The sequence below is a fragment of the Hyaena hyaena genome, unplaced genomic scaffold (assembly GCF_003009895.1).
Source record: "Hyaena hyaena isolate Hyena2069 unplaced genomic scaffold, ASM300989v1 scaffold_15, whole genome shotgun sequence".
NCBI classification, from domain to species: Eukaryota; Metazoa; Chordata; class Mammalia; order Carnivora; family Hyaenidae; genus Hyaena; species Hyaena hyaena.
The window spans coordinates 1235354-1262721 of NW_024080647.1; the positions used below are offsets into that span (position 1 = coordinate 1235354).

General features: G+C 51.7%; 1 protein-coding gene across 1 annotated transcript in view; it reads left to right on the forward strand.

Annotated features, from left to right (window-relative positions):
• Positions 1-1956: 1956 nt before the first annotated feature.
• The window catches only part of ITGA11 (integrin subunit alpha 11), a 123817-nt gene continuing 98405 nt past the window's right edge, over positions 1957-27368 (forward strand). The window contains exon 1 of the mRNA XM_039218561.1: positions 1957-2078. Within this exon, the coding sequence (XP_039074492.1) occupies positions 2027-2078 (52 nt within the window). The 5' untranslated portion in view covers positions 1957-2026. The remainder of the gene's footprint in view (positions 2079-27368) is intronic.

The following is a 27368-nucleotide window of genomic DNA, read 5'->3' on the forward strand; positions in this document are numbered from 1 at the left end:
CTCAGCAGCACGCCCACCACAGGGAGCTCCTTCAGCAAGCGGTGTTTGGTCTTCACAAGTGCCTCAAGCAACCCCCCAAATACCTGGAGTTTGAGAGCCACAGAGAAAGCCTGAAATTGAGTGAGACAAGGAAGTGATAACTGCTACCAGTACGATGCTCTAGCTTCAAAGCTTCCTCACTCAAGCCCACTTAAACAACAAAGGGGACTCCTTGGTCATGTGACTGGAAAGTCCCCAGGGGAGCAGGCTGAGGGGGTGGCTTGACCTAGGGGTTCAATAAGACCCTCAAGGACTTGGGTTCTCCATCCTGCCGTCCCACTCCCACGACAGATCTCCTTCCTCTGTACCAACCCCTTCTACTTCTGGGCCTACATGATTCTTTGTCTCCACTTGGGAAGGGGTGTGGGAGTCGGAGAAGGGAGAAAAGAGTTCATTTGTTCATTCATTCATTCATTCATTCATTCATTCATTCTAGGGTCCCTTGTAGAAATTTAAGAAAGCTTGTTTCCCTGAAAACCTTCCTTCATGTTTCCCTTTCTCCAACTATGGCCAGAGGGTGGTAATACACTGATGCACTTCAGCCTAAACCACATATACCTCCCCCAGCACACACACACATACACCCTGTGGGGGTGGAATGAGGTTCCCCCAACGTCTGTGGCTAAGTGGGAGAGGTGAGGTTACTGAAATAAAAACCAGGGTATCCTAGCAAGAAGAGAGCAATGTTGGGGAGGCAGGCACGATGCCTATTACTAAACTCATGTGAACCTGGTTCTTCTCAAAACCCACCTCAATCTTCCAGGATCCAGCCTGAATGCCGGTTCCGTTCGGAAGTCCTTCCAATCCGTCCCAGACAGAAAATTCTTATGGGCACCCACACACCACCTGTGCTCATTCACCTATTCATCCATCCATCCACTGGTTACTATGGGTGCTGAGGGCTGAGTACTCAGCTGTGAACGAGAGATTTCTACCTTAATGGATGGGTTTTTCAGTCTGGATAAGGAGAGAAAAGTTAATCAAATGATTACACCAACTTACTAAGTACACCGAAGAAAAGAGAGGGAGAGAGAGCATGTACCTGGGGACCTGACCTGGTGAGGACAGGGATTGGGTGGGTGTGGGGGTGAAGGACGGCTTCCCCGGAAAGTGATGTGTGGGGTCTGTGCGCTCACTTTCACTACCTCCTCCATCCCACCCTCTGCCCCAACTCTCTCTTGCAGTGGGGGGGGAGGGGGGCAGCGTTTACACTCACTGGTTCTGGTCCAGGGCTTGATTTAAAGTTTGTGCAACAAATGTGCATTGGATTTAACTGTCAGGGGGTTTGAACTTCTGGGAAGGAAGGTGGCTGCATTTCAAAGAAGAGTGTCCCGTGTGAAAGTAGGCACAGGATCGGCCTGGTTGCGTCGGGGTGCCTCAGGTAGGAGGGGCGGGCAGAGTGGAGGTGCAGCAGGGATCTGCATTCACTCCAGGGGCAGAAGAAACACCGAGGCCTTTGCATTCCAAGCTCCGGCCAGAGGAATTGACGTTGGAGGGACACCGCTCCCCTGGGCCTCGGGAGACCTGAGTCTCGGCCAGTGTCCCCGGGTCACCAGAGTTACCCTGGTGAACCTCTTCCTTCTGGGAAAACGGGACTATAAACCACTTTTGCTGCAGAGACTTGGCATTTGGTGACGGGGTGCGGAGGGAGGCGCCGCACCGGTTCTCTAGGGGGTTCCCCCAGGGCAGAGGTGGAGTGGGGGCACCGGAGGGGGGACGTGCGGAGATGGAGCCGGGGCGGGGGGGGGCGCGGCACGCCGCGTGCCCAGGTGGCAGAGGGGCCGAGACTGGCCGCGCGCCCGGCGCAAGCGTGTCCGCGCGCCCCTCCCCGCCGCGCGAGCCCTCCCACTTCCTCCGCGCGAGCGGCCGCTGTCAGGGAGCCCGGCGCGCGGCGCGCAGTGCAGGCTTCGGGCGCCCGCGAGGAGGCTGCCGCTCGGGCTCGTCGCCCCGCAGCCGCGCACCCGCCGCCGCCGCCGCGCCGCGCGCCATGGACCTGCCCAGGGGCCTCCTGGTGGCCTGGGCGCTCAGCCTGTGGCCAGGTACGGGCCCCGTTGCCTCCGCGTGCGGGTGGGAGCCCCTCGGAGGGTCCGAGTCTGGCTGCTGAGGGGAACGCGGGTCCCCCGAGAAGTGGCTGCAAGTCTGGCGGCTCGGCCAAACTTCGCAAAAGAGGGCGCCCGGGCGGCTCGGAGCCGGGGGTTTGGGTGTGTGAGGAGGAGGCGGGGAAGACCGAAGAGGCTCCGGCTGAGGAGCGCGGCGGGTTGACGGCGCCGGGCGGACACGCTGGCTACCTCCGGGCGCCCCGCCGGGGACACCCGGGCGTCCCGGGAGCGCGGAGGGCGCGTGGCCCCGGCTGGGAGGGGTCGGGACGCGCGGCGCCAGCGCCTCCTCGGCCGCCCTCCTGCCGGCGGAGGGAGCCGCCTGACGTTTGGGGAGCCGGTAGCGGCGGCCCCGGAGAGCCGGGGGGTCCTGGGCGCCGAGAGCTGCCCGGAGTCGCTCGGGCCGGGGTCAGACGAAGCCCCGCGGCGGCCCCTCGGCGGTGGCGAGCGGTCCCCCGCCGGGCCAAAGGCGACAGGCGCAGCTTCGCAGTCCAGGGCCCCAGAAACCTTACCTGACCCTCGGGGTAGGGACGGGGCAACCGGCCCTCGAAATTATGCAATTAGTCAATAATCGGAGGAAGCCGCCGTCGCCCAGGCGCGCGCCGCCCGCCTAATGCAATCCAGGTGTCCGGGCGCGGCGGGGACCTCGGGATGGCGGGGCGCACGGCCGGCAGCCAGAAGCCGGCCCCGGACTCTCCGCACTGGGGCCCGGACTTCTCCACTCCCGGCGCCCCGACCCGACCCGCCACGCGGGGTGGCGGCCGGCGGCCACAGCTCTCGGGGCCTCTCCTTTGCGCAGCGGAGTGCCCCGACGGGGACCAGAGCCCGCCGCGGGGACCAGCCGCCCGGCCTCGCCTCCCCAGCGGCATGGGTCAGGCCGGGGCTGGAGCGGTACCCGGGTCAGGTGCGGGGGAGGTGGAGACGCCCCAGTCCGGGCTCACTCACCGCGGTCGCAGGGTACCGCGGAAACAAGTGCAGTCTAAACCCCCCCCCCCCCCCCCCCCCCCCCCCCCCCCCCCCCCCGCCATCGGTCTCTCGTGGAGACTCTGGGAGGGACTGTAGTTGAATGAGCCTCTGGCCGATGGATTTCAGTCCAGATCCTAGAGCCACGAAGCAAACCTCGCCGCTTTAAGTTGTTGGGGAAAGGGATGTTGGGGAGGGCAGGGGAAGAGCTGTCACCAGGCCAGCATACATCTAGAAAGGGGCTGCAAGAGGACGTGACGTCCACTCTGGGTCACTTAGACGGGAGGGAAGACAACTGTCTTCAAATCGCGGGGAGATCCAGCCATAGGAAAAGAGAATGTGGCCCGGGGTGACCCCAGATAGGAGGAACCATCCGGCCAGATGCTGAGATGGAGGGGCTGCCTGAGAAGCTAGAGAAAGTCTGGAGCTCTGGAAGCTGAGTGAAGTCTTCGGAATCAGAGGCTTCCATCCCGACTCTGCTCCCCACGAGCTGTACAATCTTGGGCACATTATGCAGCCTGTCCAGCAGGTTTCCTTCTTTGTGGAATGGAGATGGAAATTCAGACTGAGTTCATAACGTTCTCTAGACTTTAAGTGAGGCACTGCCAGAGAAGTCCTTAACACAGGGCTTGGTGCAGAGTGCGGCAGAAGCAATGGTTGTTAACATTGTTGTTACTCAAGCAGGAATGGGGGGGGGGTTGGGGAGTGGGGTGAAGGACAGGGACAGGATTTGTGACTCAGAATTCCCTTTAAATGGAGAAAAACCACCCTCGAGTTATGTATGGTCAGTTTGGGTTCTTGAAATGTGGGATTCATTAAACATATCAATCAATGTTGGAACGACATCTGCTTGCGGAAACTGGGGGTAGGGACCAAGTTTGTGTGCAGTGTGGGTCCTGCCTGGAGCTGGGAATGAGGCAAGGCCCGGGGAAGCTAAATAGCGGCATTAGGGAGTGAACAGCACAGAAAAGCTAAGGGCTACAGTTCACACAAGAGAAGTTCAATTCCACTTGGCTTAGCAAAGAAGGCTTCCTGAGGGAGGAGGTTATCATTTCAACAGAGCCTTGGAAGGGTGTGGAGAGGCCTTCAGGTAGGATTGTGTGTAAGTCAGAGTGTTATTTCCTGGGACTAATTAAGGGGGGGGGGGAGGATATTTTAAACCACAAAGGTGACTATGGTTTTGACTCTGAAAATCGGAAAGGGGGATGGTGGGGGGTTGTCGGCGGGTCCATTTCCCTGGCTTCAGAGCAAGATTGATGTCAGTCTCCCAAAGGTGCGTCACATGGAGTCAATGTGAGGATCACCAGGAAGCTTGCAGGCTGGTGACGGCACAGTTTGGCCGAGCAGGGGACCTGTCACGGGCCAAGTTGGGAGTGAGTGCACATTGAAGCTATTATGAGTTCAGAGCCTCTATTTTGCCAGATCTTCTGCTGTAAGATGGGCAGGGTGGTGGGTGGGCAAAACTAGAAAGAGAGAAAGGGAGAAAAAAGGGGGGAGGGGGAGGAAGGGAGGAAGGGAGGGGGGAAGGAAGAGAGAGATGAAGGATGGGGGGGAGAAAAGAGGGAAGATGGAAGGAAGAGGAAATAGACAAACACAAAGGCTTTTTTTTTTTAATTTTTTTTTTTAAGGTTTTTATTTATTTCTAGGAGAGAGAGAGAGACAGCGTGAGCAGGGGAGGGTCAGAGAGAGAGGGAGTCACAGACTGAAAGAGGCTCCAGGCTCTGAGCTGGCAGTCAGCACAGAGCCCGATGCGGGGCCCGAACCCACGAACCACGAGATCATGACCTAAGCGAAAGTCGGACGCTTAACCGACTAAGCCACCCAGGCGCCCCCAAACACAAAGGCTTTTATAGCTGACATCCAGGTAAAGCAGATCCAGAAGCTTCTATCATAACACATCTGTAATAGGGCTGATGAGCAATGATTCTTTAAAACTCAATCTTTACTGAGCACCTGTTGTCCGCTGGGATCCATAAAGGCACACAGGGAGATCAGACACAGCGTGGGGGCCAAAGCCACGGGGGTCTCACTCCTTGGCCTGCGACTGAGCTGTGCTCTCAGCAGATTACTAAATGGTTCTGTGCCTCAGCGTTCTCATCTGAAAAATGGGCATGATAATAATAGAATTTACAGTTATCCACAGATGAAATGAGTAAGTGTAAATAAAGTGCTTGGAACGTTCCAGCACAAATTAAGCATTCAAGGAGGTTGTCTGTCTTCTCCAGCAGCAGCAGAGCAGGACTCAAGGTGCTGACTAGTAAGGATGTAAGGATGCATGGAGATGTAACTGTCAAACTCAACTCCATGAGAGAAGTCTAAAGAAAGTGCTAGGTGCTAGGGTACTGGAGAAGACATACATGCCAAGGCCCCCAAACTTTCCCAGCTCATCTCCTAAAGACCTGGTCCAAAGTCTTGATCATAATGGGAATTCAGGGATTTTTTTATTTTTTATTTATTTATTTATTTTTTGCCATTGAGGCTGTCTTGTGGTATTTTATGGAGCAGAGAGGAGCCATACCATGCAGCATGGCCCTTGGGTGTCCCTGTGGGAGGGGGAGGGGAGTCTTATACAGCAGAAAAATCTTGTCTGGGAAAAAACACAGGATGAGGCACCATGGGTGTGCAAAGACTAAAAAGATCCAAGCCCTGCTCTCCAGCTGCAGAGCTTGTCAACCAGGCCGCTGAGCTGAGGAGCTTCTGGACCCTTCCATATGCAGGCCTTGGGGCCCCTGAAGAGAGCAGTGGAGTATCACCTTCTTTCTACTTATTCACTGCGGCCCATGTCTATCCCAGCCACCCTCCACCCCCCAAGCAGGGCTGTGCGCCCTTACAGAACTCAGACAGTGACTCACCTTCATGTTGACCTTCCTGAAGCTCCTTCTCTCCTTTCCTGTAGGAGAAGCTTCCTCCAGCAGCGGGGAACTTCCCTTTCACTCTCTTTCCTCATTGCTTAAGACAAAACTATGTTCTGAGCTGGCTTGGCTCTTTTTTTTTTTTTTTTTTTTTTTAAAAAAAAAGAATTTTTTTTTTTTTAATGAAAGTATAGTTGATATACAGTATTATATTAGTTTCAGGTTACAACACAGTGATTCAACATTTATATATCTTATGAAATGCACACTGTGACAAGTGTACTTACCATCTGTAATCCCACAAAGCTATTACATTATGGACTAGATACCCTAGGCTGTACTTTTCATCTCCATGACTTATTTATTTTATAACTGGAGTTTTGTACCTCTTCATCCCTTTCACCTCTTTTGTCCACCCCTCCATCCCCTTCCCCTCTGACAGCCCAGTTTATTCTCTATATTTATGAGTCTATTTCTGTCTTGTTTTGTTTGTTCGTTTGCCTTGTTTTTTAGATTCCGCAGGTAAATTAACTCATATGGTATTTGTCTCTCTCTGACTCATTTCACTTAGTGCAGTACCCTTGAGGTGTTTTCCATGTTGTTGTGACTGGCAAGGTTTCATTATTTTTTTATGGCTGAGTAATATTCCATTGTGTGCGCATACTACATCTTCTTTATCCACTCATCTATCAGTGGACACTTACATTGCTTCCATATCTTGGCTATTGTAAGTAATAATGCAATGAACAAAGGAGGGCATATATCTTTTTTATTTAACTTTTTTAAACATTCATTTATTTTTGAGAGAGAGAGACAGCGTGATCAAGGGAAGGACAGAGAGAGAGAGAGAGAGAGAGAGAGAGAGAATCTGAAGCAGGCTCCAGGCTCTGAGCTATTAGCACAGAGCCCAAAGTGGGGCCTGAACCCACAAACTGTGAGATCATGACCTGAGCTGAAGTCGGGCTCTTAACCAACTGAGCCACCCAAGGCGCCCCTTGAGGGCATATATCATTTTGAATTAGTGTTTTCATTTGGAGGAGTAAATACTCCATAGTGGAATTACTGAATCATCCAAAACTATTAAAAATAGCTCTATTTTAAATTTTTTGAGGAACCACCATATTGTTTTCCACATTCCCACCAATAGCACATGGGCTCCCTTTTCTCCACATCCTCACCAACACTTGTTATTTCTTGCCTTTGTGATGATAGCTCTTCTGACAGATGTGAGGTGATACTTCATTGTGGTTTTGATGTACATTTAATTAATGATGAGTGATACTGAGCATATTTTCATGTGCCCATTGGCCATCTTTGTATGTCTTTGGAAAAGTGCCTATTCAGTTTCTCCACCAATTTTAAAATCAAAAAATTTTATGACTTCTTATATATTTTGGGTATTAGCTACTTATCAGATATATCACTTGCAAATATTTTCTCCCATTTAGTAGATGTGGATGGTTTTCATTTTGGTGATGGTTTACTTTTACTTTTTACTTTTACTGTGCAAAAGCTTTTAGTTTGATGTAGTCCCAGTGCTTTACTTTTGGTTTTGTGTCCTAGCCTCGGGAGACAGAAGACCCATGTCCAGGAGTTGACTGCCTATGTTTTCTTTTAGGAGTTTTATGGCTTCAGGTCTCAGATTTAGGGCTTTAATCCATTCTGAGTTTATTTTTGTATATGGTGTAAGAAAGGGGTGCCTTTCTCCTTTCCTTCCTTCCCCCCTCCCTCCCTTTTTTCTTCTTCCCTCCCCCCATTCCTTCTTTCCTCCCTTCCTCCCTTTTTTCTTCCTTCTTTCCTTCCCATGTAGCCGTCTAATTTTCCCAACACCACTTATTGAAGAAACTATCTTTTCCCCATTGTATGTTCTTCCCACCTTTGTCATAGGTTAATTGACCATATATGCGTGGGTTTATTTCTGGGCTCTCTGCTTTGTCCCACCGTGTCTGTCGCTGTGCCAGAGCCATTCTGTTTTGATCACTACAGCTTTGTAGTATAGTTTGAAATCCAGGATTGTGATACTTCCGGCTTCATTCTTCTCTCTCAAGATCACTTTGGCTATTCAGATCTTTTGTGGCTCCATACAAATTTTGGGATTATTCTAGTTCTGTGAAAAATGCTATTGGTATTTTGACAGAGATTACATTGAATCTGTACATTACTTTGGGTAGTGTGGACATTTTAACACTATTAATTGTTCCAGTCCATGAATATGCTAGATCTTTCCACTTATAGGTTCATCCTCAGTCTCTTAAATCAATACCTTACAGTTTTCAGAGGACAGGTCTTTTACCTCCTTGGTTAAATTTATTTCCAGGTATTTTCTTCTTTTAGATACAATTGCAAATAGGATTGTTCCCTCAAGTTCTCTTTCTGCCAGCTCATTATCAGTGTATAAAAATGCAACAGATTTCTGCATAATAATTTTATATCCTACAGCTTAATGGGTTTATTAATTCGAATAGGTTTTTGGTGGAGTCTTTAGGATTTTCTGTATGTATCATGTCATTTGCAAATAGTGACAGTGTTACTTCTTTACCAGTTGAGATGCCTTTTATTTCCTTTTCTTGTCTGATGATTGGATACTATGTTGAATAAAAGTTGCAAGGTTGAGCAGCCTTGTGTTGTTTCTAATCTTAGAGAAAGAGCTTCTTCCTATCAAGTGTGACACTGGCTATGGATTTGTCATATGTGGCCTTCATTATGTTGAGGTATATGATGGCTTCCAGCTGACTCAGAGAAGGTCAGCTACAAAACAAGCTTTAAACATGCACTAACACATTTCAAAATCATACTTCTGCTGATCTTCACCACCTAATGCCCCTACCCCTTGCCACTACCACCAAACTGAGGGCTACCATCAAGGGTTGATAGCCATTTGAAACTATCTTCTTTGCACTGAGAGCTGTAAAGACAGCCACAACCCCTCAGTGTGGAGTGTGTGCTAGAGGGAGCTGGGATCCAGGTGGGGACCATCCCCATCCCCCCACCCCCATCTTGTAAATCCTAGCTGTACAAATTCTTAGCTGAAAGCCCAGACACTTTTTACCAGTGAGAGGAGAAGGGGAGGCAAGAGACTGGAGTTGGTCATCTTGTAAACCCCAGTGAAAGAAGCTCCCAAAACATTCAATGAAGGGCTTTCACACCCTTCATGTTTTATGAGCTGAGTCACAATGTAAATGAAATCCCACCTGGAAGAAGAGGCCAGGTGGTCAGGTGGTCACACCTGGCCTCTGCCCCCCATTCCTTTGTTCACTCACACGCTTCCTAAATAGCAGCAATAATCACCACCCGCATGAGCTGGGAGCCCAACTGCCTGGGTTCAGATCTTTTCTTCTAGGCTAACCCCAGATAAGCCCCTCTGGGCCTCCTTTTTCTTCATCTGTGTGATGGGGAGAGCAATAACATCTCAGGCTGATGCGTGCTAAATGTTAGGTGAGCTGTACATGGTTCCTTCATATCAAGTGCCTCAAACAGCATCTGCCAGCCAATAAGCCGTCAGTTCACAGCAGCAGGTGTTCCCTTCCCATTATCTATCATTTGATTGGTGCCATCCGCTGCATTAAGCGCTTTCTCACATCTCACTTAGGCCAAGCTGCCGCCGCATGAAGTCACAACTGCAATTGTGAATACATGCAAGAAGTGTGTTGATTCATCCAAGGTTGTGCTGATAGAATAAGAGGATGGTTTGACCCCAAAGCCACGCTCTTACTAATCCATTCATGGTATTTCTTTGGGAGCTGGGGGGCATAGAAAGATGAGTAAGAGGCTCTTGCTGAAGGAGCTGTCTTCAGGGGAAACGAGATAGGTGCTCAAATGGCCATCTGCACAAGGGCACCAGCCCAGGAGTGGCCGGTTACTCCCTTCTTCAGGCTCAGCTAGTCACTGATCTCTCAGTCAAGGTGCTGGCCTGATGAGAAGCGATGCTCACATGGTGCCTCAGAATGTAAGCCCTGCTCTCCCTCCCTTGCCTCACAGCTCAGGGCTGAGAGAGGCTCTCTATCCACTGCCCCCAAGTGCCCAGTGCTCTGGACTACTCCACGCTCCCCCAGACTCCCTCTCCAGTCCATCCTCGGGGTCCGGGCTGAGCAATTCTCTGCTCCTATTCCCCTAATCAAAACCTGGTCTGAGCCTCTGACCTAATGATTTAATTCATGCTGAGGGGCACTAATGAGTGACAATTTCATGCGTCTTCCCTGAAGGGATTTGCATTGTAACTGGGCTGTACCTTGAGCTAAAGGAACAAGGGGCTGCTGGTGAAATGTTAGGCACAGAGACTAACCAGCAGACTGAATGTTTGAGGCTGGGGACCTGCCTTCACATGGTCCAGGCACTCAGCCCACTCTTCCGGCCCTTGTGGATGACGGAGGCCTCATCCATAAGTTAGAAGAAGCCAGCCTGTGGCTTGGGTGATGCGCTAAAGCAGACAGAGGCTTTTCCACGTGGCATGTGGGGTGAGTTAGGCAAGTTGCTATAGCAACATGCTCCAGGATTCCAAACAGCATGACACAGAGAAGGGGTTCCTGCCTCTGCAGCTGGGGTTGATCATTTTCTTCCTCCAGCAGCATCACCCGGCTGGGCCAGGCTACCAGAAACCCTGACCCTGCAGATTTCCTAGGCCTGTTTCTTTGCAGATTGGGAGGGCTGTGCCTCAGGAAGGCCACGGGGCGGGGGGGGGGGGGGGGGGGGGGGGGGGCAGAGGAGGGGAATACACACAATGAGCCAGTGGGTGCAGATCCTGATGAGCATTTCTATATGTTCCTTCTATCAATGAAGAGGGGCCAGGTGAGGCTTAGAGGCCCTGCCACGGCTAGCATGTCCATTAGGTAGATGGAGAAACTGAGGCTCTTATAGGTTTTCCCAAGATCACATGGGAACCCAGGGGCAGGTTCTCTGGCCAAAGATGAGGTTCGGAATCTAGTTTGCTACACCTAATTTAAGGAGCAAGCAATGCTTCAGTCAAAGGAATGAAGTTCTAATGGTAGAAATGCTACATCTCTGGCAGGCGGGTGGGATAAGACCATTGAAATCATTCTCTTTAGACCTCTCAGTATGTTCCCAGTCTCCACAGTTCTCCCTCTCAGCCTGGCCATCCCCAGACCCTGAGACCACTGCCCTTTCCTCCTACCAGAAAGGTCACAAAGCAGTGTCCATTTTTTCTTCCTCTACCAGAACTGGTCTTTCCCTGGAGTTAATAGTCTCTCAGATCCAGTAATTAGTGGCAATCATAAAGTCCCATAAATACTTTGCAGGCGGGGCTCTTCTCTGGGTTTATTCACACCATTTTCCACACACACAGGACCAGCTACATCATCTGCAGAACCCAGTACAAAGTGAAAACGCAGGGCCTCTTGTTTAAAATGATTAAGAATTCCAGGATGGCCACCAAAGAGCATTAAAGCAAGTAAGAGCCTTCTGAGTGTAGGGCCCTGAGCAGTTGCTCAGGTCACACACCCACAAAGTCAGCTTGCTCATATGGCTCTCCCCACAGGCCTGTAATTTTGCAAGAAGCCCCCATGATCCCACTTTACAAATAAATAAACTGAGTGGCTTATCCATCTGACTAACTTGTGCTGAGCACCCACTAAACCTCCAGATTCTAGGGATTTCAAACTAGATAAGGCACAGCCTCTTCCTCAAGGACCATGGTGGGAGTGGAAGGCACAGATCACATACAGACTATTGGGCTTGTGCAGAGTGCTGGTGCCCGTGCACGCTGGGGTGTTCATGGAGCAGTTCTAAAGGCACGGCGAGGCCTGTGGGATGAATTTTAAGCCATGGAAATCAAAAGATGCTTCTCTCTCCAGTTACTACTGGCCCAAGACCACGTTGAGAACCTTTTGGGGGGACCTTCAAGCATTTGACGTTGGGCATTGGAGTAGCCACCTTGGCGAATGCATGAGGCCGGAACTTAAATTTTCTGGCCTTTCTGCAGCCGTGGGTACTCATACTGCTGTGGTCCTGCTGGGCTGATACTTTATATGTGGGGACAGTCCTTAGGCTCTCTGCCCGCTTTGCACCACCCCCCTTGGTCTGTCATGGAATTTCAGAAGATCAGCAAATCCAGGGTTCTTCATCCTGGATGAACAAGGGAATGGCAGCCTGTGTAAAATAAAACCTTGCCCAAGCCCAGCGTCGAGTTTTTTAAAACTCCCAGTAACCCCACTGGGCAGTGATGGCTGAGAATCACTGAAGAAGTCCCCAGTGAAGCAGAAGAGAAAACACCATCCAGGGAAGGGAATGACTTGTTCCGGGTCCCACAACAGCCAGTGGTGAAGCCAAGAGTTAACCAGGTCTCCTGACCCCCAGTTATGCCAGTCCACACTCCCCTACCCCCACCCCAGCCTGAGGTGGAACAGGGTTCATAGCCAGGCTGGATGGAAACCCAGCTTGGCATCAGAGTTTGAGAGGCTGAGAACAAGGTGGACTTTGGGGGTGAGAGTTGGCAGGTGGGGGTTGATCGTTAGTGACCCTCTCTGTGTCTCCTACAAACCCATAAGCTATTGGGCACTGGGTCCCAAACGAGAAGCCCAGAAAAGCCAAAGAGGAGCTAGAGGACACTGATCTGCTGCAGATCCTGGTCAGAACTGCCAACAGATAGACGGAACGGCAGGGGGGTGGGATGGGGGGTGTCCAGCAGGGGTTAGACAAAGCCCCCTCGCGTCATCCCAACCCTATGACCCTGCTGAAACTGTTGTCAGTGTTCAAGCGAAGGAAGCACCCAACTCAGGATGGGACCCAGGCAAAGCGAAGCCTTGTGAGGTGGGAAAGGGGTGGTGCATCAGGGAGAGAGATCTGGGGACAGGGTAGGGGGGCCTTGGGACCTCCCCGAGGCCCCAGCCCCACTCAGGCATCATTGTCTCCCTGGCCCCCATTCCATCCCCATTCCATCAGAACTTTTCAATAGCAGCCAAAGTAAAGCTAAACCACAAAGTAGTCACCCCCCCTGCTTAAAACCTTCAGTGGCTCCCTATTGCCATTCGAGCTAACCAGACCCCAACTAGGCGGCCCTGGCCTGTGCTCAGGACCCACCGGAGCAGCACCACATGCACCAGCACCCACACCCTCCTATAGTGGCCCCCACCAGGCCGAGCTTAGTTTTCCAGACACACCAGCTCACTCTGGCCCTCAGGCATGTTGTTCCTTAGATCCCATTCCACTTCCTCCTTTCTCCTGGCTGCCTCCCACTCATTCTTCAGGTCTTCCCTTGGGCTCCAGTTCCCCCTGAAAGCCTCACCTTAGCCCCCAAGTCAGACCTTGGAGACCTGATCTCCAGACAGCCTGCACTTTACTGACCACACAGTATGGCAGTTGGTTGAACATCTTCCTCCACTGGGGACTAAGAGCAGAGACCACATCTCCCACCAGTTCATGTCCCTGGCTCTCACCAAGTGCCACAGTAGATGTTTGGTTACTATGTATTCAGTATGTCAGAACTGCCCATCCAAGTAAACAGCAAGGTAGTTAAGGGCAAGATAGATGTCTTACATTTCTCTGCACATGTACCCCTGGGAGGTCCTAGCACAGGGGCCTGGTTAAGCTGGGCCCCGTGCTAGGTGCTCTGGAGGGTAAAGACAAGAGATACATCCTGGCCTCTAACGAGTTTGTGGTTTTGTGGGAGAGAGAGGGCCTTTGGATAAATAACTATAATATAAGGGAGCAAGTCGTCCAGATAAAAGACTGGGATTTGAGAGCTGGGAAAGAGATTGCAAATGTAGGAGGGGTAGAGAGTACATCCGGACAAAGGGCCTGACTTGAGGGTGTGCCACGAACTGCGAGACGGGAACAGCCTCAGGGCTGAGGCGCTGAGAGAGGCTCTGAATGCCAGCTAAGGCATTGGAGTTAGCACCTGGGGAGCCATTGGGGGCTTTTGAGGGAGGGTAGTGGCGTGTTTGAATCTGTGTTTTGGGAAGTTCTGGGGGACGTAGGAGGGTGAATGCGACTAGACAACCAGAGCAGGTGGAATGATAAGATGGACACGGTAGCGACCCAGGGGACACCGGAACCTGACGGAGAGGTGGCGAGATGAAGCAAGAGGAGCGAGGCTGGGAGGGGCAGAATGGAGCAGGCCCTGGTCACCAGGGGAGGAGACGTGTCAGGGAGACCAGCCGGCAGCACCGCTGGCCTGAGCAGAGGAGGCTGGAGAGGAGAAGTCGAGTCTGTTCTAGACATGCTGGCTGTGGGGCCCTTGGGGCTGGTGGAGGGGGCCCTCGGGCCATTGGAAATGTTGGCCGGGAGCTCGGAGGCTAGTCCAGCTCTGAGTGCTTTGACTGGGAGCCTGTCATACAAACGTGCTCAGTGACACACACACACACACACACACACACACACACACACGCCTGAGAGGCAGCACCCGCGGATAGGGCCTCCTGGCCTCCAGCCCCTGCCCAGGCCTAGAAGCAGTGATTCATGGCCCAAACTTAAAGAGAACCCAGATTTTGATTTTAAAAGCCTTTCAGAGCAGAAGAAACCGAGGAGAAGGCCAGGCCAGACCACAAGCCAAGCGTCAGCTGTGGAATGTGCTTGCTGCTGACGGTGAGGCCAGCCAGGGGCAGAGACGCTTGGCAGGCTCGGCGAGAGGCCTTACCGATTGTCCCAAATGTGTCCCGAGTGTCACCGAGATGGGCCCTGCTCTTCTCCCTCGCTTCAGTGTGGATCTGCCTGCGTTGTGCTCATCTTAAAACTAGCTCTCCCTCCCCCAGCCAGCCTGTCCACTGGCCCCGCGTCATCGGTACTCTGAAAGCTCTAGTCTGCCCTTGGCCTTCCTATCTCCACTCGTTCAGCCTGGATGAGCAGGACCAGGAGGCTGGCAGTTGTCTGGGGGCTGCTCTGGGCAGGAGACCCAGGGGACCCAGAATGGCTCCCGTGGCTGGTGGTAAGAGCCACCTAACTTGTCCCGCTGCCTCTGCCCTTGCCCCTTGAGGCTCAACACCCACCCCTCGTAGCCAGAAGGATGCCGCCGGAATGTAGGTCAGATCGTGTCATGTCCCTCCTCTGCTCCAAACCCTCTAGGGCTCCCTTCTCAGTCTGGGTAAGAGGCCCCATTTGATCTAGCTTCTCCTGCCTTTCTGACCTCATCCTGACTCCTCCCCACACTTGCTCCTTCTGCTCCACCCATACACTCTGGAAGGTTCCTGGGCTTTGAACTAGCTGTTCCTTCTGCCCGGAGTACCCCTCCCCAAAGTGCGTCTCTCACTTCCTTCAGGCCTTTCCTCCAACATCACCCTCTCACGGAGGCCTTTAATGGCACCCCCGATGAAAATGTCCACCTTCCCCCGCGTGCACGCGCGGACATGAAACCCTTCCCTGCTTCTGAGGCATCTCTCATTATTTAGCATGGTTACTTCTTTAGGTATTCACCTTGTCTATCGTCTCCTCCAACAGAATGTATCGGGATAACAAGGATTCGTGTATGTTGTGTTTACTTCTGTCTCCCAGGGTCCAGAGCAGTGCCTGGCCCGCGGAGACCAGCAGTAAACAGTTGTGGAATGAATGAATGAATCAATGGAAACTCACTCAAGCCTGCAGCTGCCTGAAATCCCATTAACTAATCCCCACTGAGTATCGCCCTCATTCCAGTCACCTTTCTTCACTGGCCAGGCCCCTCGGTGGGCCTGCTCTCAGCCCTGACACTTCCAAGCCCATTTGTTTTTAGAATAAATGCATTCTGTCCAGATAAGAAGAGGCAATAGGCAGTTGCAGGTGGGCAGGACAGGAGGGCTGCTGAGTAGAAGAGGGGCTCTTGAGGGGGGCACATCAGTTCACAGCAGACAGCCCAGGCTGGCCCAGCTGGCCCCGGCTCTTTGGCGTTACTGTCGTGATTCAGGACACGAGGAGACATGAGAAAGGCCTTGTTTTTACACAGTGCAAACCTATATATATAACGGGACTTCCCAGGAAACGAGGCGGGGAGAGCACAAGTTTAAAATGCCTCGTTTCCCACAAAACGGTGGTGATTCAGACATCATCCACGTACCGCAGGATGTGACCATGTCATTTAGTGCCCGGGAAGGAGCTGGCGGTGCCCAGAGAAGAAGGCAGAGACCAAACGGTAGATCCCAGGTTATGGTCCAATCCTTGGGTACCGCTGGACCAGAATCTGCCCCGGGGGCCGGGGAGATGAAGTGAGATCCATCCTCCAGGTGGAGAGGCTGAGTCTGAGCCCCACGAGGTTCATCTGAATGGCATGTTGCAGTGACTTGGGGTTTGAATCCCAGCCCTGACACTTGCTAAGTGTGTGATCTTGGGCAAGTCACTTCCTCTCTCTAGAATATATAATGGAGATGGTAATGCCTACCATGTGGGATTAGTATGAAAAACTAGAGATGGTACTGATCACCACAAAATGTCCAGCAGGGACAAGGAGGTGAATAAATGTTAGTTTATTATATTTAGCAAGAGTAATGCTTGATAACATTCATTGAGGACTTTTGGGAATCAGTCTTTGCTCTAAGCAGTCTTCTTCTCAGTAATCCTGTCAGAGGGATGCTCGTTCCCCCATTTTAGAGATGAGAAGCCGAGGCCTGTAGGCGTGAAGTAACTTACCCAAGATCACCCTGGTGATAAAGTCACAACCTGGGATTTGAACCCAGGCAGTCTGACCCCAGTGACTGCAGTCCCAAGAGACTGTGTCACTAGCCCAAGGTCACACAACTGCCACCAAGCCAGAGAACCAGGGTTCAAGTCCAGGTTTGGTCACCTCAAAGCCCACCTCTTCCCTGCTTTTTAAAAAAATTTTTTTTAATGTTTATTTATTTTTGAAAGAGAGAGAGACAGAGTGCAAGTAGAGGAGGAATAGAGAGAGGGAGACACAGAATCTGAAGCTGACATCTCTGAGCTGTCAGCACGGAGCCTGACGCAGGGCTCGAACCCACAAGCTGTGAGATCATGACCTGAGCTGAAGCCGGATGCTTAACCGACTGAGCCACTCAGGTGCCCTTTCCCTGCTTTTTATGTACTGCTCACCAGACTTTGGCCACAGCTGTGTAGCACACTACTTTTCACTTAACAATTTTATTCACATTGACTTTAAATCAATTTAATTTTTTTAATTTGCCCTAATCCTAAACCATAACTGCTATGAAACTTAAGTTTTTATTTGTTTATAATTTTTAAATACCCATTAAATAGACACATGAGCAGTCAAGTTTTAATGTTCCCTCCTGACCCACCTAAACTTTTCTAACCCACAATGCCATGGGAGACCCTGGGTTATACTGTGCAGTGCTCAGGAGGGACAGATACCCGTGTCCCTTCTCATCCAGAACTGAAGTGGGATGGGGTCAGCGTTGACTGGGGGGACGGACCTAGACTTCTAGGTCTGCAGTGGGATTTGCCCTGGCTCTCTCTCCATGGCAGTCTGGAGGAGGTGTCTGGAGAAGCTGGCGGGTGTCCAGACACGGGAGTGGCCATTTTCTCTTGTGCTCAGGCCCAGCCCACAGTGCCCCACGCATGCAGGTGAAGAGAGCTTTATGGAGATCAAGAACCCAGATCACAGCTTTGCTGAGTGTGGGGTGGGTCTGGAGTTGGGGGGCAGGGAAAGGGTGTGGTGGGGGAGTAAGGAACCACAGGGAGGACAGCCCAAATAAGTCTTTGACCCCCCATGAAAGGAGAGGAACCTCCCGATCCTTTCCATAATAAATGTCCTCAGTGGATGTAGGTGAAAGTGGAGAGGAACTTGCTGCTTCCCCAGGCTCCAGCAGCCCCAGAAAGACCTCCTCTTCCAGGAAGCTCTCCTGGACCACTGCTGAAGTGATGATCATATTTCTTTGGGCTTCTCTGTCTTAGCAGCAGTTTAAGGCTGCCTAGCCCCTTGGGCAGTGGGCACTAGGCACTGTCCTTGTCCTTCTCTCTTACTCTTTCCTCCTCCATGGAGCACCGTACCATCTTGCCCAGTGCCGGCACACACCTTGCTTAGGTTTCGACTCTGCCCCAGGCTCTTCCTCCAACCCTGGCTCTGCTCAATCTGCTGGGCAGTAAACTAACTGCAAACTAATTCACACAGAGGAGTTCATGGCTGATAGAATATTAGGTCTACCCCGCTCCTCATTGATCTTTTAGGAGAGGCTGCTTGAAACCAGCCATGACTTGGCCCAAATGGACCAATCTGAACCAACCCTGAATGTTATAGATGTGGAAACCAAAGCCTGGGGGTGGATTATATCTCTCACTATCCCCTCTGAGTTCAGGGTAATTAAAAAGCCTTGGGCTGCAGTTGATGACCTCTGGGTCAAGTTCAGGCTCCCATACTAAATCTGAGTGAACCATGTATCCTCTTAAGATTCTATTCAATTACTTCTAAAGTAAGTGTTTGGCCTCTGTGACCCTAGAAGCTCTTTGAGGGCTATGCTTTCGTGCTTCTGTGAATAGCTCCTGCATTAGAAGTCAACTTCATCCATAAAGGCCACCTGTAGCATGAGGAAGTTGACAACAGGGAATCTATTTTAGAACAACTTCAGGGCATGGTTGGCCCTTCCTCATCCACAGGTCCATGAGCAGTCCTGGGCCTCAGGGGCCTCTTAAAGGGCCTTTGTGCCAAATATCTGCCTGATAGAAAACTTGGAGCCTAAATATCCTAGATGAGTGGTTATCCTTGGCTTGAATCCCTCCAGTGACAGAGAGCTCACCATCTAACAAGGCAGGCCTTTGTTTTCCAGCAAAGGCAGATGGACTCATGAGCCTTTGACTCTTCTAAAACCTAAAAGTGACAGTAGACATTTGTGATAGTTTTTGAAACTGTAAGGAACTGATATATATGAAAACCCAAAGGGCATCTGCATAACCTTCAGGGAACTGACACACTTCCACTCCCTAGTGTCCTCCGTCTCCATCAGGCCTAGCCAATAGCCTCCAGCTTAACGTGGGTTCTGCTGGGTCTATGTTAAGCTCTACGCAGCCCAAGAACATTTGAGATGGGTGCGGGTGTCTCCACTGTAGGGCGGGACCTTCAGGCTTGGAAGGGAAGGGCCCCCCACAATTCCTTTTTTTAGTTTGTATTCAAAGACCAGGAGCAGACGGGCACAGCAATTCTCCAGGTCCTCACTGCGCTGCTTCCTGTCCTCCGAGGGAAAGCCCTGCCACAAATTGCATGTCCTAAGCCTTGTCTTGCTGTACTTTACCCTGGGCTGGGGCTAAGCCTGAATGCACAGGGCTCTTGATCCACACACCCATGACAAGCGGGAAATAATCTTAGGAACTGGAAAACCAAAACCAAACTGTCTAAGCTCTTTGAGCTGGTTAGTATGTCAGGAAAGGGAGGAACTCACTGTCCAATTCAGCTTTCTTTGAAATGGCCCGTGGCCAGGATCAGAGTGGGTAGGGCTGCCACGTACAGCTGTGCAGACTGTGCACTGCCTCACTCAACCAACTACAGTGTAAACAGCACTCTCTGCAGTTGTGTAGTGCAGTGTCTGGGGGACTGGAGGAGTTAAAATGGTAACAGTGTGCACTGATGGGCTTCATTAAATCCTACATAGGGACTTAGAGACAGAGTATCTAGTGCAGCGTGTGCCTTTTACAGGGTCAGGAAGAAAAGAAACTCATCCAAGTTGTAAAACATGTTAAAAGCTATGCTGGGGTTAGAACCAGGGCTTCTAAAGCCAAATTTCAGAACTCTGAAGTCCTCTCTTTCTCTGCGGTTATGAGTATGACATTCCCCTTCTACTTCTTGTTGGCAGGTTAGTGTCCGAGACTCTTGGGGGCCTGATGCTTTTATTCTTTTTTCCCCCTATCTGTTTTAACAAATGCATATTGAGTACTTATTGTGTGCGAGGCATTGTTCCAGATGCTGAGGATGAGGTAGAGAGACAGACAGATACAGTCCCTTCCAATAGAGTGCTGATAAATATTTAACGACCAGTTCTGGCTCTTGGGATGAGGTGAGTTGAGTCCCTATTTGTAGCATTTGCAAAATACCGTGGTGTAAATCCTCCCACTGTGGTCAATTAAAAGCAAGGCACCACCATGACATCACTGAAAGGGAAGATTGTACACATTCGGCTCTGTGAGCAGGGTCTCCCCAGCAGCACACCACTGGTCCCCTTCCTTGCGAAACTTAAACTCCAGGGGGAGAGGAGACAGTGTCCAAGTGAGCAGATAGCTCTTATAACCAACTGTAATTATCTTTATTTGTCAAAGACATAAGGAAGATGCTTTGAGGGAGAATAATGGTTCTCCATAGCATGGTCAAGGAAGAGTTCTCTGAGGCCAGGGCATTAAAACTGGAGGTTGAGAAGGAGCCAGCTGAGCAAAGATCTTGGAGAATAACATTCCAGACAAAAGGAACAGCAAGTACAAAGGCCCTGAGGTGGAAAGAACTCTGTGGGTTTGAGGATCAGGGAGGGAGTCAGTATGGCTGAAAGTAAAAAGTGATGAAGATTGTGACACAGGAACAGAGAGATCCTGCAGGGGCTGGTGAGCCCTGGGGAAGGGTCTGGAATCTATGCTTAAATACAGTGAGGACCCCGGAAGGTTTTCAGCAGGAAAGTGCCAGGATCACAGGATCTGACTGCCATGGAGAACATAGCTTGGAGCTGAGCAAAATTAGGATTAAGGGACCAGTTAGAAGCCTCTTGCAAAGGGGCACCTGTGTGGCTCAGTTAGTTAAGCATCCAGCTTCAGCTCAGGCCATGATCTTGCAGTTTGTGGCTTCGAGCCCCACATCAGGCTCTGTGCTGACAGCTCAGTGCCTGGAGCCTGCTTTGGATTCTGTCTCCCTCTCTCTCTGTCCCTCCCCCACTCATGCTCTGTCTCTCTCTCTCTCTCTCCTTCAAAAATAAACATTAAAAAACTTTTTTTAAATCTTAAAAAAAAAAAAAGAAGAGGAAGAAAAGCCTCTTGCAGAGGTCCAGGAATAAAAGGATGAGAATGACTTGGTCTGGGAGGTGTCAAAAGAAATAGAGAAGAGGAGACACATTGGAGAGGAATCAAAGGAGTAGAGCTGGCAGGATTTGCCAATGGGAAGTGAAAGAAAATCCCAAGGATAATCTTCCAAGCTTCTGGCTTGAGCCATCGGGTGGTTGGTGACTTCAGGTCCTGAAGTGGGGAGTCCTGGGAGAAAGCCCATCAGGAAGGGAAAACTGATGGCACCTTGTTGGCCGCGTGAAGTGAGCTGCCACGAGGCATTCAAGTGAAAATGTCTGTGGGCAGCTGGGCACTGACCGTGGGGCTCAGGGGGCAGGGCTGGGCTGGGCTGCACTTCATCTGGGGCTCACAGGGGCCTGGGCCAGTTTGGGGTGAGTGGAGAAAGGCTGCAGCCCGAGTCCCACGTGCTTAGCCAGGACCTACAGGTACATATTTGGGGTCACATCTCTTGACTTCAGTCTTCCAGGCAGCTTGAGGTCAGGGAGAAGGTTAGTTGCTCCAAATTTATTGTACTTTATTATTATTTTTTTTGTTTGTTTTTTTTTCTGAGAGAGAGAGAGAGCATGAGCAGGGAGGGTCAGAGAGAGAGGGAGACACAGAATCTGAAACAGGCTCCAGGCTCTGAGCTGGCTGTCAACACAGAGCCCGACGTGGGGCTCAAACCCACGAACCATGAGTTCATGACCTGAGCCGAAGTCGGATGCTTAACCGACTGAGCCACCCAGGCGCCCCTGTACTTTATTATTTTTTTAATGTTTACTTATTTTTGAGAGAGGAAGTGCGAGCTGGGGAGGGCAGAGGGAGACAGAATCCGAAGCAGCCTTCAGGCTCTGAGCTGGCTGTCAGCACAGAGCCCGACGCGGGGCTCGAACCCATGAACCGTGAGATCAGGACCTGAGCCGAAGTCGGATGCTTAACCGACTGAGCCACCCAGGTGCCCCACTTTATCGTACTTTAAATGAACTTGCAACACAGATATTCACAATATTGACCTTGGTGTGTTTTTATATCCTTCGTGGCAGCCTTTGAAAACTTAAGGACGGAGGTCTATGTTGATCCCTTTCCCTAGCTGGAAAAAGGGATACGTGATGTCAGGCAGAAAAATCACTGGCTTTCATAAAAATGTGAATCTTATTCCTGAAGGAGGTGATCTGTGTATTCCCTGAAGGCATGAGATGGCTGTCCAAGGCTGGGGGCAAAAAAACAATGTTAATTACAGCAAATTTCAGTTTAGTGTTTGCTGTTTTCATTTTTTAGGCCTGTTTTCCACGAGCCTGACATCTGTTTAACCAGCACATTGGCAAACTCCTGATTTCTAAAAAAAAAAATAAACAAAAAGGATAGCCCTTGCTCTCGCCAGCACTGGCTCCTTCTCTCCATCTCTCCTCTCTGGGTGCTTATGCAAGTGTCGCTATTGCAGCCAGCAGCTCGCCCGCCCCAGCAAGTGTTTGATCTCCCCTGCAGCCCCCCATCCCCGCAGTGGAGGGGGGGGGCTCACTACCCCGTACGGCTGCCCAGCCAGTGTCTGATTGCTTCTGATGCAGAGGATTTCTTTGTGATAAGTCACACGTCAGCAAGCTTTCAGACACTGTAGAAACAGGACAGAGAACAACTGAGCTTTTGGTTGAGATACGGAGGCCGAAGCCGGGGAGAGAGGTAGGCAGACCAGCGCAGGAGGGCTCCGTGGCCATCGGCACCCAGCGTGTAGCATCGGGGGCATGGCAGAGCCTGGCTGGGGACAGCAGAGGGTGAATTGACAGAGGGTGGTGGGCAGAGGTGAGGCTGCCCTGGGCCCCATCAGCTTAGGTCCTTCTTAGATGAGTATCAAGTTAATTATATAAGCTCATCCATGTGTGTTCATGAGTTTGTTCAAAGTTGTTGAGAGGCTGTTGTGTTCTAGACGCTGAGCAGGGCCAAGGAGGGACAGACGCCCCCTTGACTTGATTATAGTGGACTCCCTTTTGGCACCAAAGACCAGGTTAGCCTAGGGTCTGCAATGCTTCAACCCAAGTGAAAGCTTCAAAGACAGAGCGATCTCTGATCCGGGAAGGGGGAGGGCATCCTCGTTGGATGGGAGTAGAGGGTCTTATCCAACCCCACCGTGGAGAGCTCTCAGCTGCCTTGACTGCTTTTGCAGACACAGCTGAGCTGGAGGGGCACTCGGGAGGGGTACAGGATGTGTCACCTGGGAAGCAGGCAGGATGAGGCCTCGGCACGAGCACCTGGGCCACAGGCACGTCAGTCTTAGAGCCTCCATTTCTTCCCCTGTCCAGTGGGGATCCAGTCCCTAATCACGTGTTAGGATTCAATAAAACCTGAAGGCACCTGGGCCGTTTCTGGCACTTGTTAGGTGCTCCGAGAATGGCAGTTGAATCCGCTGAGAGTTTTGGGGAGGGACTGGAAGAAAAGCATTGCCTTTGGATCTGTGCTCTAAACATGCCTCACCAGCTAGAAGACCTTGGCCACAGAGGGCAACTTCCTCAGCCTCCATTTCCCCATCAGCAAGAGAGGCCCAAGCCAAACCTTTTGTGTGCATATGTCTACTTTGTGTTTGTTGAGTGCCTATGGTTTGAGACACTAGGCACCAAAGACATGCAGGTGCGGGGCCATGGCACGCTCCCTGTCCCCTGGACTCTCCACCTGGGTGTGGAAGGGAGGATCAGGAGGCGGGACAGCTGGGAAGAGGCATCGGACAAGGTGGGGACAAGCTGAGCAGGATGACAGGGTGGGTGGGGCACACACTGGGCCCTGCCGGTGGGTGGGTGCAGCATAGAGGGTAGAGAGGAAGAGAAGACACACAGGTGGAGGAGACAGGGAGCACAGGCAGGTGGGCGAGTGCAGCGGTGTTCCTTGTGTGTAGACAGTATGTCAGAAGCTGTCTGGGCCTGATGGGATTGTGACTATGAAAGCCCGTGTCCAGTTATGACCTCTGACACACATGAAGTCTTTTCAAGATGTGGCACTCAAGGGGAGCCCAATCCAGGCCCCCTCCCCGTATGCACAAGGAAGCCGTCAGATGCTGACATGTGCTTTTTCACACGTGCGAAAGGACATCCCAGTACGTACGGATCTGGGGCTCCTCCACCCAGGGAAGGTTGACATGTGGCCGCAGCCACCCAGGAGATGGCCACTGGCTCGCCCGGAGTGGGTCACTGCCAGAAACGCCAGTGAATGCAGGCTGGGGATGCGCTGGCTCCCAGATGACATCGTTTCCCTGAGAGGTCCTTCCAAGAAACGACTGGTATGCTCATTCCATGGGGAGGGATAAGGTCCTTCCATGGGAGCCTCCACACGGTATGGCCTCTCCCTCCCCTGCTCTGCCAGTCTGAGGATAGGGATGGCCCACCAGATGGATGGAATCGTCTCCTCTTTCTGGATTCCATCAGGACAAATCACTCCTACCTGTCAGTGCCACTCCCCAGCCTGTCCTCTCTTGCTAATCCCTCAGCCACTCAGGCACATGTGTGCACCAGGCTCCCTCAGTGGGCCTGTCCTGATCTACACCAGCCCAGGGGCGCCAAGGTTTCAAGACTCCATCCAGAGCCAGGGTTCCCTCTCACTTCTTCAACAGAAGGTAGACCCCAGAAGGACGGTGGTTGGTGGGGGAAAACAGTGGTTGGAGGAATATGAAGCAGGCAGGACTCCATAGCTCTTCTCTCCAAGAAAAAGGCAGGGGGACAGTGACCAGTGAGCAGAGAGACATGAAGTCCATCCAGAAGGGCAGTCATTTGGCAAAGAAGCAGGACACCAAGGAGATAATAAGGCAGAGAACAGGATGGTCTTTGGCAAGACCTGAGTTTGGGGAGCCTGGGTGGTTCTGTCGGTTAAGCACCCATCTCTTGATTTCGGCTCAGGTCATGATCTTGCGATTCATGGGAATGAGCCCTGTGTCAGACTCTGTGCTGACAGTGCAGAGCCTGCTTGGGGTTCTGTGTGTGTGTGTGTGTGTGTGTGTGTGTGTGTCTCCCCAACTCACTCTCTTTCTCTCTCAAAATAAATAAACATAAAGAAAAGAGAGAGAGACAGACCCGAGTTTGGGCAGGTGTGGTCCAACGCACCAGAGGCCTGCTGGTAAGAACTGGCTCGGAATCCCAGATCCCCAGAGGAGAACCCAGCCTACGGTCTGACCCCCAGCCTAGGTCTACTTATCTCGCAATCCCAGCTCTCAGGAGGTGGGCATTACAGCCACGTATTCCCTTTCCTGAGTTCTGGTTGTCGGGAGTCCATCCTCTAGCCTTTGACCTTGGCAATGGCCCTCCAGCCATTGGGTCATTGCTCCTATTCCCAGAAGATCCAAAGGAGAGAGAAGCCTATGACCTTCCAAGGCCACATAGTGGTATCCTCCAGGAGTTAGTGCACAAAGCCTGGGAGCCACGATTTTGAAGAGAGGTACGAAGGGAGCCACGGTGTCCCCTGCCTACTCGCTCCAGATCTCCTCACTGAGGTTTTAGCAGCACAGTCCAGCAATGGGGCAGGACTGGGCTTTCTTGGAAAGGTGACCACATTGCCTGGACCCCCACCAAGGCCATCCGTCTCACAGCTGGGTGTGCCCAGCAACCACAGCCAGGGAAGGGACACCCCCGGGACTCGGGGACTTGTCTCCACGCTTCAGGCAAAGGGAGGGAGCGAGGCCTGTGTACTGCCGAGCACTTGTTGACAGTTTTCTTCAGTCCTTCCCTTTGGCCCGAGAATGCAAATGATGATCATTTTTGCCTGGAGAGTTCCCTTCCTAAACGCGTTTGGCTCCGGCCGACATTAAGATGAGTTTGCATTCCTCCACGCTGCCTGGCCTCCAATTCTAAATTGTTTGCAAAGACTCAGGACAGATGCTCCCGTGCCGACAGCTGGAAGCCGGCTGTGTGTCTGCCCCAGTGATCCTTACTTATGTGTGCGGGGACTGGGCCTTAGATGGCAGGGTGCAGAACCCTGGCATTCTACAGGTGTGGAAACTGAGGCCTGGAGAGCCGTAGTGACTCTCCATGGACACACAGCCAAGTTAGTGACAGTGCTGAGATTAGAAGCCAGATCACACCGCCCCGGTCCCACTTTCAGCTTTACCTTGGGCTCTGCTGACTTGCATACCTGGCTGTAGGCTCTGAAGACCACGAGTCCTATCTTACCGCCTGGTGTCCCATGCTGCCCAGCATGGGACCTGAAGCATCACAGACCCGTGGAGACGTTTATTGAATCAAAGGGCTGAAGAGAAAGGTCATGCAGAAGGACCGGTGGTGCAGCACCTGGTGGGCTCAGTCGGGAGAGCATGTGACTCTTGATGTAGGGTTGTGAGTTCGAGTCCCATCTTGGGTATAGAGAGGACTTAAAAATAAAAATCTTTGGAAAAAAGAAAGAAAAAGAAATGGTGCATAAAGATGGGTGTGAAGAAAAGCTGGTGACTTTGCACGGATCCCCACCTCTCTCCTAGCCTTAATTCTCCCGCTTATGATGATAAGCGGCTTAAACCTGATCCAGTGGTTCTCAAACGATGTTCCAGGGCACCCTAGGGTTCCAAGGAATTATCTTAGGACTCTCACTGAGGGTGAGGAGGTGCTCCTTGTCCCCTGCCCCAACCCAGCCTCAACTTCTCAATGTCTGCATTTCACGTGTAGGTTGTGTTTTTTAAAAATGTTGGGATTCACTGCAGAAAAATGAAGTTTGGAGACTGCTAGACTAGTTGATCTCTAAGATCCTATGTAAAAGTAAAATCTAAATACGTTACCTTTCCCCAGTAACAAATTTGCTACTCCTTTGACCCAAGTGTTCAATTGTCTGGGAGGGAGAGGGTAGTAGTTACGAGGCTGGACAATTAGGAGGAAAGAATATGAAGTCCAGGAGGGCCCTTGTGCTATGGAGGCTTTGTGGCTGCACAGAGCGGGGCTCCGGGTCTGTCTGTATGTCTGCTGCCCCTGTGTCTGCCATTCTGTGTCCTGACGAGGCAGGACAACACAGCTCTAAGGCTTGGTGCACAGCTCAGGTCATGCCCTGCTGGCTGGGCCACACTGTTCCCTGACAGGCTCAGCACAGGACTAGCGCTGCCTCACGCTGGGCTTCCTCATGAGCCCTGGAGAAGGCGGTGATCAGATTCCTACCCCGGAACCCACAAGTCCCCACCGACCCCCAGCCTCCCTCTCCTTGTGTCTTTGCCTAACCGCTCTGCAGAATCGTTCCTCCTCCTCCCCGACGGTCCATCCTTGAAGAGCTAGACCAAATCAGTTATCAATTACTATAATAATACCATGCAACAAATAGCCCCTCCCCAGATCTGAGTGATTTGTAGCCAATAATTACGTAGCTCACATGTGTGGCATCAGCTGACCTGAACCAAGTGGCTCTGCTGGTCTCCCTGGGCTTGCTCATGCATCCTAGGGGGTCGCCGATCTCAGCCGGGTTTGACTGGGCCAGCTCAGCACCAAATGCCCCGCATCCTTTGCCCAGGATCCGTGGGCTAGCCCGAGTGAGGCACCACTGACAGTGATGGCAGAGGTACAAGTGAACAGTCAGGAATGAACCAAGCACCCGAAGACATCGGCTGGGAACGACTGACTCACTTTAATTTCTG